General features: G+C 43.1%; 1 protein-coding gene across 1 annotated transcript; it reads right to left on the bottom strand.

The window, feature by feature from the left end:
- Positions 1 to 74: 74 nt before the first annotated feature.
- Positions 75 to 11,837, bottom strand: LOC145356873 (uncharacterized). Its single transcript, XM_080209840.1, has 5 exons — positions 11,103 to 11,837; positions 7,464 to 7,610; positions 3,408 to 3,472; positions 2,694 to 2,954; positions 75 to 1,213 (listed from the first exon to the last, which is right to left on the bottom strand). Exons 1-5 carry the CDS (start codon positions 11,821 to 11,823, stop codon positions 1,169 to 1,171), a joined length of 1,239 nt encoding a protein of 412 aa, XP_080065966.1. The 5' UTR covers positions 11,824 to 11,837; the 3' UTR covers positions 75 to 1,168.
- Between the last annotated feature and the right edge of the window lie 264 nt (positions 11,838 to 12,101).

Raw genomic sequence — 12,101 nt, 5'->3', positions numbered from 1 at the left:
GATAACACACCCTCCACTCAATACACACACACACACACACACACACACACACACACACACACACACACACACACACACACACACACACACACACACACACACAATTAGAAACAGTACTTATGATTGAGATGAGATATGGCGATATGGACCCAGGACATCAGCTCTGCTGATGCAGGGACCAGTTCCAGCTTCACAGCTTCTCCTGCATCTGTAAACCATGTGATCGGGGGGTACAGGCTACTGCACTCATAGCTTAAATAACCCCTAATAACTGAACAGTCCCAATGCAGTTATCTACCTGTTGCCTGTGTTGTGTGGGTTAATAGCGAGTTACAGGAATGATGCAGCCCTCAGTAAAATGAGAAGCCTAGTTTATTTATTAGCGTCACAAGGAAGGCTTACATTAACACTGCAACGAAGTTACTGTGAAAATCCCCTAGTCGCCACACTCCGGCACCTATTCGGGTACACTGAGAGAAAATTTAGCGTAGCCAATGCATCTAACCAGCACGTCTTTCAGACTGTGGGAGGAAACTGGGGCACCCAGAGGCAACCTACACAGACACGGGGAGAATGTACAGACTCCACACAAACAAGCTGGGAATTGAACACAGGTCCCTGCTGCTGTGAGGCAGCAGTGAGAACCACTGTGCCACCGTGCATTCAATGCTCGGCAGAAACTGTGAACATACAGACAACCCACTGTTAATACTGCAGGACCACGTTTTAAAGCAAGTATCCAGTCTGGACTGCCTCAGCTTTTGTTGGTGATGGAATATGAAATTCCAGGCCCATTCTGCACCTAATCCCACCCTCTGGTCAGGAAGGCTTCAGAGCTGGTGGGAAAATTCCCCTTCTGAACATTATAATTAGAGCAAATACATAGTAAGTTCTTGCCTTGACAAGGTCACATTGCACAACACAGGGACTTAACACAGAATCTGTGGGAGTTGGTGTGGAGGCTGGGGAATGCTGGAGGTCAAGTGATGATGGTAACAGTCATTTTCTCAGCTGCCTGGATCACACTTCCTGTCATTATAGGAAATGATGGATGATTCAATCCAAATCAATCTTGCTGAGCCAGCCAAAGTAAGAATTTTCCAGCCTGTGCCATTCCACAGTATCAGGGGGTGATAGTCATTTCCAGGCAGGAAAACCAATCATCCGTTCAATCCGGACTTGGAATGTTCTCCATGTTGTTTGCTGTTTCTTGCTGAAACAATGGACAGATTTCACAAAGTGAGTAGTGTGGTCATGTTACTGGGCTAACAATCTACGGGGCAGAATTCCACCATGACAGGGAGGCTCTTCCCATTTTCCCAGGGGCAGGAATAGGATGGGGTTACCCAGAGGCAGATGGTCATTTAAATCATCAGCTGCTTTCACTGAAATGAAGTTTTGGTCAGCCAGGAGTGTGAAACGCAGAATGTGCACCTTTGCACCCATACATCCTCCCCACACACCCACGTACCCTCCCACCCACCTACCCACCTTCCCTCCCACCTACCCACTCACCCTCACCCACCTTCCCACCCACCCTTCCACACACACACACACCCACCCTCCCACTTTCCCACCCGCCTTTCCGCCTGTCCTGGAGCTGACCCCTAATATCCGCAGCCCACCCGCCATATATAAATAAGTAATGAAAGGTCAATTAGGCCTGAGAGCAACATTATACACAGCCCACGCCATAATGGAGGCGGCCATGCAGGCGAGGGTGGGCAGGCTGCCTGAGTGAAAAATGGCAGAAAGGAAGAAGAAACCCCTTTTCAGGGAGTGCCATGTGTACATCGAGGGTTCTCCAGCCCCCTTCCTTCCTCACTCTGTGCCTGCCACAAATGGACCTTTGCACTCCCAGTCCCTGGGGGCATTGGAGGATACACTAAAAAGAATATCAAATTACTGCAGATCGTGTTGGAAATATTTACAAGGAGTTGAAAGAATGCAACAATCAAGAAAGATTGGCATTTGGAAAACTAAGTGGAAACCTGGTAGAAGTCTTCATTGGGCTTTGATAGCATGAACGTAGATAAATTGTTTCCATTATCAATGCGTTCAAGACAATGGGATTTAAATATGAGATTGCCACAGACAAAGCAATTGAAAAACCTCAGAGCGTCTGACTTACCAGAATGGTTAGGCATTGACGCTGTTAAGGGGAAGTTTGATACATATGAGAGGGACAAAGTCACGAAGGCTTACAGGATCAGGGTGGGAAGACGTAATTACAGTAAAAGGAGGCTTCTGTGAAGTATTGACATAAGATGGGCTGAATGGCTTGTTTCTATGCTATGGCTAATTATATTGCTGAAAAAAGACAGTTGTCGAAACTTTTCATCTTGCATTCATCAGGACAATTCGAAAGAATATCAAATGTGAAGGAAACAACAATTTATACTTCAAGAAGAGAGTGCTGATTGGGTGTCAGGTGAACTCTGATTGATAGGGGAGTTGCCATGGAGAATGCATTCATTAACTGCTGACTGACGTAAACATGATAACTGATGCTCTCTCCATGAAAAGCTTCAATAGCGTGCATCTTTTCTCAGCAATACTCAAGCTCTGTACTACAAAATGATTATAGATAATTCTAAATAATCTCATGCTGAATATATTCCAATCCTTGATAACTCGGAATTTATTGCCACATTTCCAGATGATTGGCTGTGCGAGATAGAGATGGTACCCACCTGTTCACTCAAACTGAGAAGCTGCCAACATGTCTCCTGGAGATACTGGCTCCCAAAGCCAGTAATGTGTTTTATCTGATGGTTGCAAATCCCCGCCACCTTCGCAGTAAAGTCAAGCGTGAAAGCAAACTTGGCAAAATCGGGGTTCTCTTGCGTCACCTTGCTGCTCACTTCACATTCTATATATTGGTCTGCCAGCTCCTTGAAGGAATTGTAGCTGATGTCCTTGAAGAATGTGGAGACTAGTGGGTTTCCTTGGAGCTAGCAGGGACAGATGAGAACTGAAATCAGGAACTGGTGCAGCATACCATGGTGCAAATCCTTCCCAATTACTGCTAACCTCAACGTATCCGGTTATCTAATGCAACTCCAGGAGAAACTAAAGCTGCAATTATAAGTTAGAATCAAATCTATAAATTTTAAAAAGCTAATGAAAACTAAGGGGTGGGATTTTCCATTCTCTTTTCTGAGGGCAGGATAGATGGTCCAGAATATGATTTACGCTGGCAAGCTTTCCTATTCTGGTTTCCAAACCACACATCATCCTGACTTAGAAATAAATCTCTATCTCTTCATTGTCAGCAGATAGAAGGTGCTGGAACTCCCTACCTAAATGCACTGTGGGAACACTTTCACCGCATGGACTGCCACGGTTCAAGAAAGCAGCTCCTGACCAGATCCAAAAGGTGAGCAGAGGGAGTTCACACATCTTACCTCAGTATCAACGCTATCTCCGACCTTTTGCAGTATTTCAATGATTTTGCAAATGGAACTGTCCTCTGTTGGAAAGATAAAGCAGACGATTGTCATTGGTCGCATCCAGGGTGAATCCAGATTAGAATCAAATCAAAAACACAGACACGTTTGACCATCCCCATTGCTGCATCTGTTTTGTGCACCAATAATAAAGGGGAGAAGCACCCCAATCTCAGAACTCTCATTCTCTTTTTTTAAATAATCTCATTAAGGATTGTGAAAGGTTAAATCTCCTAATGCAAGCAAATACCGCGATTGAAATATTCGCTGACAATGTTGATGACATATCTTTTGTATTGATTGCCTAGAATCTGATAAAGAGTATGGGGAAATAACTTGCAATGATAGCACTTTTTATGACCTCAGGAAATTCCAGAGTTTTTTACAGTCATGGAAGTTTTGCTTTGGTCACTGACACAATATGACGCAATGGTGATATGACTGGAATAATAACCCAGAGGCCCAGTTAATGCTCTGAGGACACAGGTTCAAATCTCACCATGGTAGCATGAGGAACTTGAATTCGATTTATAAAATCTGGAATAGAACGTTGGTCTCAGTGACAATGAAACTATTGTCATAAAAACCCATCTGATTCACTACTGGCTTATAGGGAAGGAAATCTGTCATCCTCACCCAGTCTGGCCTACATAGGATTCCAGACCCACAGCAATGTGGTTGACTCTCAGCTGCCCTCTGAAATGGCCCTAACAAGCCATTCAGTTCAAGGGTCAAAGTTGTGCAGGTGCGTTGCTAAATTGCCCTTTAGTCTCTAAAGTCGTGTAGGTTAGATGGATTGACTGTGGTAAATGTGCAGAGTTACAGGGAAAGGGTATGCGGATAGGGGGGGGAGGTAAGATGCCCTTTCAGAGAGTTGATGCAGACTCAATGGGCCGAATGGTCTCTCTCTGCAGCACTCTCTTAATCAACTGTGGTAACAGGCCCCCACTCTATTGTACTTTTGGTTTTAGGATGCTTTTTATTGTTTCCTTTAGTGGGCATTATATTATTTTTCAGACCAGCTATGTTAGAATGACGACATGTTCTATCTCCCTTCCAAACAATAGGAATGATGTTAGTTTTCCCTCAGTCCTCTGGCAGTACCCTTTTCCCTGACAGGTCATTCAAATATCCAACAATGCCTCCACTATCTCTGTAAATTCTCTAAATGGATTCAATCCATTCAGAGTAGGGCTTTTCTTTCATTTAGTTTATTTTATGCTTTTCCTCTCTTTATTTGTAGTTACTATACTACGGGTGGATTTTTCTCTCTCTCTCACTGTGGGGTATTTCGTGGTGACGGAGGGCAGGGCACTGCTTGCTGGCAGCAGGATTTTATGTTCCCTTTGGATGTACCCCTCACTGCCAGGAAACAGGGTGGGGGGCGGGGGGTGGTGGAGAGCATCAGCAGAACATTGTCGGTGTGAAGAGCAGTAAATATTGGCAATAATTTGTAATCTCACTTTCTGATCTCTCTCTCTGGTAAATACTGGAGTACAGTAATTCTTTAATATGTTTGAAACCATCTGTAAAGAAAATGAAAACTGCTCACATTATTATATATTGGGGATGAGGAACATGGTTTATTCCTGTTTGCTACGCTCTCCTTACCCTACTCCAAGAACAACTGACATCCCCAGGCTCAATCCCAGACCTGTCCTATTCCTCATCTCAGTGGCAGGAGCTATTGGGGAGGTACAATTGCTCTCAGAGTCCTGGGGTTTAACCAGTCAGTGCACTGTGCCAAAGTGGGCATTGAAATGGTGGGAAGGGATACAATGAGAGAAGATTGGATTATGGCGACTTCTGCTGTCATTAATGATCAAGGTTGAATATGATCAGTTATCTGAAGCAAGCTACTGCACAAAGCGGAAATCTTCAGGAGACAACTGCCAGAAAACAAAAACAACAAATAATTTTAGACTAATTTTGGACAGTGTCACAATTGGCAGAGCACTTCCAGACCAGGAACTATTTAAACGAATTATTCAAATCTAGTTCTGGACACTCACTGCTTAGGCATTTACACTGCTTCAATCCATGGGGATTTTTCAAACTTGTATTCATATCACACCTTTCACCGATGCCTGATTTCTCAACCAACTGATGCTCCACTACCAATGAAATACTTCTGAAGTGTAGTCACTCTTGTAATGTAGAATGTGCAGCAGCCAATTTGCACACAGCATGCGCTCAAAAACAGCAATGTGATAATGACCAGATATTCTGTTTAGTGATGTTAATGGAGGCATCAATGTTTTAATTTATTGTTTCATGGTTTCTGGGTGTTTGCCCATCCCTAACTGCCGTTAAATGGGAGACATGCCACACAATTTCAGAGGGCAGTAAAGAGTTAATTACATTGCTGTTGGTCTGAAGTCACATGTAGGCCAGACCAGGTAAGGATGGCAGGTTTCTTTCCTTTAAGAGCAATCGTAGGCCAGGCTTAACAACAATGAACACAGATTAGCTTTTCAATTCCAGGTGATTTTTTCTATTCATTCATGGGACATGGGCATTGCTGGCTGGCCAGCATTTATTGCCCATGCCTAGTTGCACTGAACTAATTGGCTTGCCAGGCCATTTCAGAGGGTAGTTGAGAGTCAACAACATTGCTGTGATTCCAGAGTCACATGTAGGTCAGACCAGGTAAGGACAGCAGATTTCCTTCCCTAAAAGACATTAGTGAACCAGATGGGTTTTTCTGACAATTGGCAATGGCTTCATTGTCATCAGTAGATTCTTAATTCCAGATTTTTTTTATTAAATTCAAACTCTACCATCTGCTGTGGCGGGATTCGAACCTAGATCCCCAAAACATTATCTGAGTTTAATAATCTAGCGATAATCATAACCATTGTTTCCCCTAAATTGAAATTAAATTTCAACGACCTTGGTGAGATTTGAACCCATGTCCCGAGAACATTAGCCTGAATGGCTGAATTGTCAGTCCAATGACATTACCACCATCCTCCCCAAAGATACTGCTCTTCTTCTAAATTGTGTCACAGCTTCTTCTACCTTCACCCAAGCAGGCAAACAGAGCCTTGGTTTAACATTCATCCAAATGATGGCACCTCTGACAGTGCAGCACACCCTCAGTACTTCAGTGGAGAGTCAGCCTTGATTTTTGCACTCAAATGCTGGAGTGGGACTTGAACCCAGAACCATACAACTCAAAAACAAGGCTAACTAAGCCACAGCTGCCACAGTTGAACATGGCAAATGGCCAAGACAGCAAAAATGTGTGAATCCATTCAATTTTTACATGACTCTAAATGATATGGTTAGAATAAATACAGAGTTTCATTTGGATGTTTATTGAAAGAGGTGCGTCCAACTGCAGGACAATCAATACACTAAGCTGACCAATGGTTTACATTTTCAACATCTTTGTTCATGTTCCTATCACGATCAGAAGCTAATGAAGTAACGGGTCTGTCTGGGAGACCTTTGTGTAGCTGAATTGTAATTGTATTAATGCAGAGCTTGCTTCTAGTTCCATTCTGAATTGGTAGCACAGTGGTTAGCACTGCTGCCTCACAGTGCCAGGGACCCGGGTTTGATTCCCAGCTTGGGTCACTGTCTGTGTGGAGCCTGCACATTCTCCCCATGTCTGTGTGAGTTTCCTACGGGTGCTCCAGTTTCCTTCCACAGTTTGAAAGATGTGCTGGTGAGGTGCATTGACCTGAACAGGCACCGGAGTGTGGCGAATAGGAGAATTTCACTGTAACCTTATCGCAGTGTTAATGTAAGCCTTGTGACTAATAAATTAACTTTAACTGTACACAGAGGACAGCTTCCTACAAGATGTTTATTCTGGTGAATGAATAGTTATTTGCTGGGTACAAGCCAGAGGTTCAGTTTGTCCATTTGGTGACGATGGTATGTCACACATATATCTCCATTCACCTGACGAAGGGCAAACCCCGAATGCTTGTGAGTTAACTATCAAATAAATTGGCTGGACTTAAACCTGGTGTTGTCAGACTTCTTACTGTGTCACACACTCACCAGATTCTCTTTGTTCCTCTGTTCTGGATTCTACTCCCAAGCTTTTTCCATTCAGATTATTCTCATTTTCCTCACTCAACTCCAATGTCCGGACAAACCGGTCCACTTCCTCGGACACCTGCTCATACAAGTGCTCGGAGTCTCGGTCTGGAACACACAAAAGTCACACTGGCTTCAAAGTGGCTTTTCGTTTGACAGGAAACACTTAGAAAAGCAGGATTAGAAGATGTAGGAGAGGTCAGTGCAGGATTCCTGCTGTCAGGAAGATTGTAGATTACTTAAATTAATCTCTTCCACACACGGATGCTAAACATTTAAAGATCATGCAATATATTTACTCAATATTTCTAACTTATGTGTTCTCAATCAGAAAGCAAATCCTTTAGGAATGAATTGAACAGCTGGATTCTGCAGTTAAAGTGAACTGCGCAATGGATTTAATTTAAAGATCCACCCACAACAATATATTTCTATCAAATCTTAAACTTGATACAATCCCACCAAGATAGGTCTCCAAACTTGTCAGAAGGCATTCTGTCGCCATTAGTTACATGATTGCTAATGAGTGATTTTGTTAGAAACCTCACAAATGAACATCATCACCCTGCAGGGATCATTTTCCCGTAGACTGAGAGAAACTGTTCCTTTAACTGTTATGGTTCAGCACATTGTGTATTCACGCTACGTAAAAATGCGCGATCTGAATCCAAAGATATTTCAATGCTGATAAACTTACTGTCAAAAGGAGAATGTGAATCGTAAGAAATTTGTTAACTTGTCTTCCTAATCAATGAACACCTCACACTCTTTGTACAGGTAAATCTTTCCCCTTCTGGGTGTGAACAGTGAGCCCACATTGCCACTGATAGTCAGTCAGGTTTCTGTAATGGAATACTATGGCTTAGGATTAGGGTTGGGTTAGCATCAGACTCAGACTCCAGAAGCTTTTAAAAATGGTGGACAAGGTTCGACATAGAACTCCTGCCCTAATTTCCTGCAGATCCCATTTTTGGCCACAGGGGAAGGGAAATCACACAGGTGGGAAATTTGAACTCAGCAGGTCCATTTGAAATTAGTGCTAAGTTCAAAGAAAGCCTCAGTGTGGGAGTCTCAAATTTATTGAGGAGGCATAAACACTCTTGAACAGCAGATTCATTATTTTTAAGTTTCATGATCTGAAGTTATTTAAACCCCCAGGCCTTTAAACATGAAAAGCTATGACTGACAGTTAGAGTATATAAACACATCCTCTGCTGGAGTGCATTGTTGACAGGCCATCTGGTGTGGTTTTTAAAAATTACCATCTGTTCCTGCAATTTCAATGGGCTTTTGTTGACTTTTATCCAGGGCCATTATTACAGTTAAGTCCTTTATGAATGCTTGACTGAGTTTCAAAAAGTACACAACCTCTGTATGCAGGGAGGTGTTCACACTGGCGCCGACAGCAAATATTATTGGACATATTTTGCACAAATAACTTTGCAACAGTACTTCTTATTCGGAAAGAAGCCCTTGCTTACCCCTGACTTCAGGCATTTAATGTGATCAGATGAACTCTGAAATATTACATTCCATTCTATTTAAAAAGAGATGTAAAGAAACTCATAAGTCACTTTAAATAAGAAAACCACTCCGTGCCTCCAACCTCACCGGGTGCCATGGCTGGGACTCGGGAGTTTTAGTATTGGGATTGGATCAGCGGGGAGCGAATAGTTTATTAGTGATTGAGGCTGGCAATGCAATTTGTGGAGGGATAGCAGAATTTCCGCCCATCTCCTGCCAACATCTGACTCCTCCTGCTCCTAACTCCCATAACCTGCTGTTACCTGCCAAAACTGAATCATCCTGGAATGCCAAGATAACCCCTGACATCTATTCTCCTCTGCAATCTGCCTTCTTAAATTCCTCAACTCTGCATTGTCCACTTTCACCTCCAACAGGAATGGCAAGGAGGCTAATTAATTTATTTTGTTGTTAAATTTGAGACAATCTGATGAGTTGCATCTCTTCCCCTTGTCCACCTGGCCAAACTGCCTCTAATGCTGCCCTCTGCCTGAACTTTGCACTCGCTCAGGTCTCTCCCAGCCTCCCAGTCCCCATTCAACCTCCATCAATTCAAAATCATCAGAAACTCTGTGGGTGATGTTCTTGCTCAGACCATTCACCCATCACCCCTCTGCTCACTAACCCACTGACCTTGATCAAGCAACATCTCCATTAACAAATTTTCATCCTCATTCTCAAATCCTTTCATGATCTTTCTCTCTCTCTCCCTCACTCTCTGTAGGCATCACAGCTCCCTGAGCTAATCCGGCCTCTGGATCATCTCTAAATTTAAGCCCTCTGCAATTGAAAATTGTGCCTTAAGATGTTTATGTCCCAAGGTCTGATATTCATTTCCCTCTCCCCTTCTTGATCTCTGTTTTCTTAACCATTACTCCATAGTATGACTTTTCTTCTAGCAAGACTGAGAGAGAGAGAGACAGAGAGAGAGAGACACTTCCTTTTTAGCCTTCTAAAACCAACTGCTTATAGCAGAGCTGTGAGAGGTGTCTTCTCTCTTACTACCTAGTTCCAATTACAATCAAATTGCCAAACTAAAACTTAAAAGTTTCTCTATTTTACAAGGCACCAGTTACTAAGCATCTCCTGCTGGTTTATTTTCTCTTCACACCATAGCCCTCTCCAAGCACAATTGAATCATAGCTAGAATTGAAACTAACCCCCACATATCCAACAGATTTTACCCTTCCAGGCACAGAAACATTAAATTAAATCCACTTAAAACTATGCCTTATTTCTTTTGTTTACCAATAGAAATAGAAATCCCTTAAACCTACCCTTATTTTGCTAACATTTTGAAAGTCCATGTGTGAAGGATTAGTATTTTTAAATCCTGTGGTTATGCAGCAATGCTTCACTTCCCCTCAAATGTTTGGGCTGTTGATGACAGTTAATGACAACACTAAACCCAGGAGAGTATCTACCCTTCATATTTTGGATATCAATCAGCAAGCTCTTGATCTGGGAAAACCAGAGGCTACCTGATGTGACAAAGATTGGCAACAGCCACAAAGATCAAGCGAAAGGATCAGCAATTTAAATGATAAGGAAAGATTTTGGATTTTAACTATGTGACATCAGAATTTAGACTGCTAAGCATAGTGGAACAGTAGCTGGAACTCTCTCTCCAAAGGTTATGAGTGTTGGCAGTGGAAGGGGTGATGGGAGGGTTCAGTGAGGAGAGACAGAGATAGAGATATTTGTCAGTATTGACGGAACGTGCAGCAAATGGATCTGAGGTACAGACCAACCATGATTGGGTTGAACAACAGATGCGGTCTCGAGGGACTGACTCCTGTGGCCAAACCCAATTTTTCCAGATTCTAAGAAATTCAGAGAGAATGTAAATTCACTATCTGAGGACAAAAGGACACCAGATACAAGGACAACATTTGGAGTCAGAAGGGAACTTAGGTTGAATGTTAACACAAGAGGACTCAGAGAATGATTTACCAGGGATAATATTTCAAATTAGAAGAGATCATCAAAAAAGTTCATTTGATTAATTAGCAGCTTTAGATGTTGATTGGCTCCAGGATATTTATCCGGCAGGAAGCGCTCTCAAACATGTCCTACCTGCTGTCCTAGGCCTGGGCTTGGAGACATCTCGGAGATCCAGATGTTTGGGTCGCACTGCTTTACTCTTGCTGGCTCCTGAGCCACCAGATCCAAAGCCTTTAACTTCAGGATTATTCCTCTTGAAGGAGAAAACTCTCCGGAGACTATTTTTCCGTCTACTCTTGGATTTGTGAATAGTGACCAAGCCTTCAGGGGCCTCCTGGGTGTCAGGCTGATCTCTCGTCTCTTCCAGAGGACCTTCCCCTTGCTGAGGATCAGACTCCTTTGAAATTTTATATCCCTCATCTCTTTTTTCCTCACCTTTCTTTCTCCACAGGAAACTGGCAATCTTTCCCCAGAATGTTTGCGACTTTTTCCCTTTTTTCTTGTCCTTGCTCCTTCCCTTGCTGGCTTCCTTCACCACGTCTGGCTCAACAGTCAGTGTGTTGCTAACCGGAGTGTCTGGCTCATCTCCACGTGCCTGGTCCACACTGCTATGGACTGCCAGCTCACTTGTCACAGTCCCTTCTCTGTGGATCACCCTTCCTATTGGGATCTTTGTTGGAAGAGATTGCCACTTCAATTCCTTCTGCCTCGCACCACCTTCTCTCAGACTTAAACTGCGTTTGATATAGACTTCAACCACTCTCCTGGGCTTCAGACCACTCACCTTCATACTGAGGACACTCTCAGCAGGGGCATGGCAGTCATTGACATGGCCTTCGGTCACTGACTCCATTAATTTAGTGTCTGAGATCTTTTAGTAAAAACAAAATACATTCATTGTTAAGGAAACTTAAATTAGCAGATTTTCTGCTTCAGAGCAATCAGCCAGCCAGTCGCACATTCAGCTCAAAATTTCACTCGCCTTCAGAACAGACTTTGGCACAGTGGTTAACACTGTTGCCTCACAGTGCCGGGTTCAACTCCTTGTGTCACTGTCTGTGTGGAGTTTGCACATGTGTTTGCTCTGGGTGCTCCAGTTTCCTTCCACAGTCCAAAGATGTATAGGTTTGA

The sequence above is a fragment of the Carcharhinus amblyrhynchos genome, chromosome 22, assembly GCF_965287045.1.
Source record: "Carcharhinus amblyrhynchos chromosome 22, sCarAmb.v2.hapA, whole genome shotgun sequence".
Classification (NCBI taxonomy): Eukaryota; Metazoa; Chordata; class Chondrichthyes; order Carcharhiniformes; family Carcharhinidae; genus Carcharhinus; species Carcharhinus amblyrhynchos.
Note: the sequence above shows the minus strand (reverse complement) of the source record. Positions and strands in the feature narration are given on the sequence as shown.

Excerpts from the sequence above, each read along its gene's own strand:
- LOC145356873 (XM_080209840.1), bottom strand. The coding sequence starts at position 11,823 with ATGGAGTCAGTGACCGAAGGCCATGTCAATGACTGCCATGCCCCTGCT. Across the intron at positions 2,955-3,407 it reads GAGATAGCGTTGATACTGAG|CTCCAAGGAAACCCACTAGT; the intron begins GTAAGATGTGTG and ends TGTCCCTGCTAG. Across the intron at positions 1,214-2,693 it reads TTCTCAGTTTGAGTGAACAG|CAAGAAACAGCAAACAACAT; the intron begins GTGGGTACCATC and ends CCATTGTTTCAG.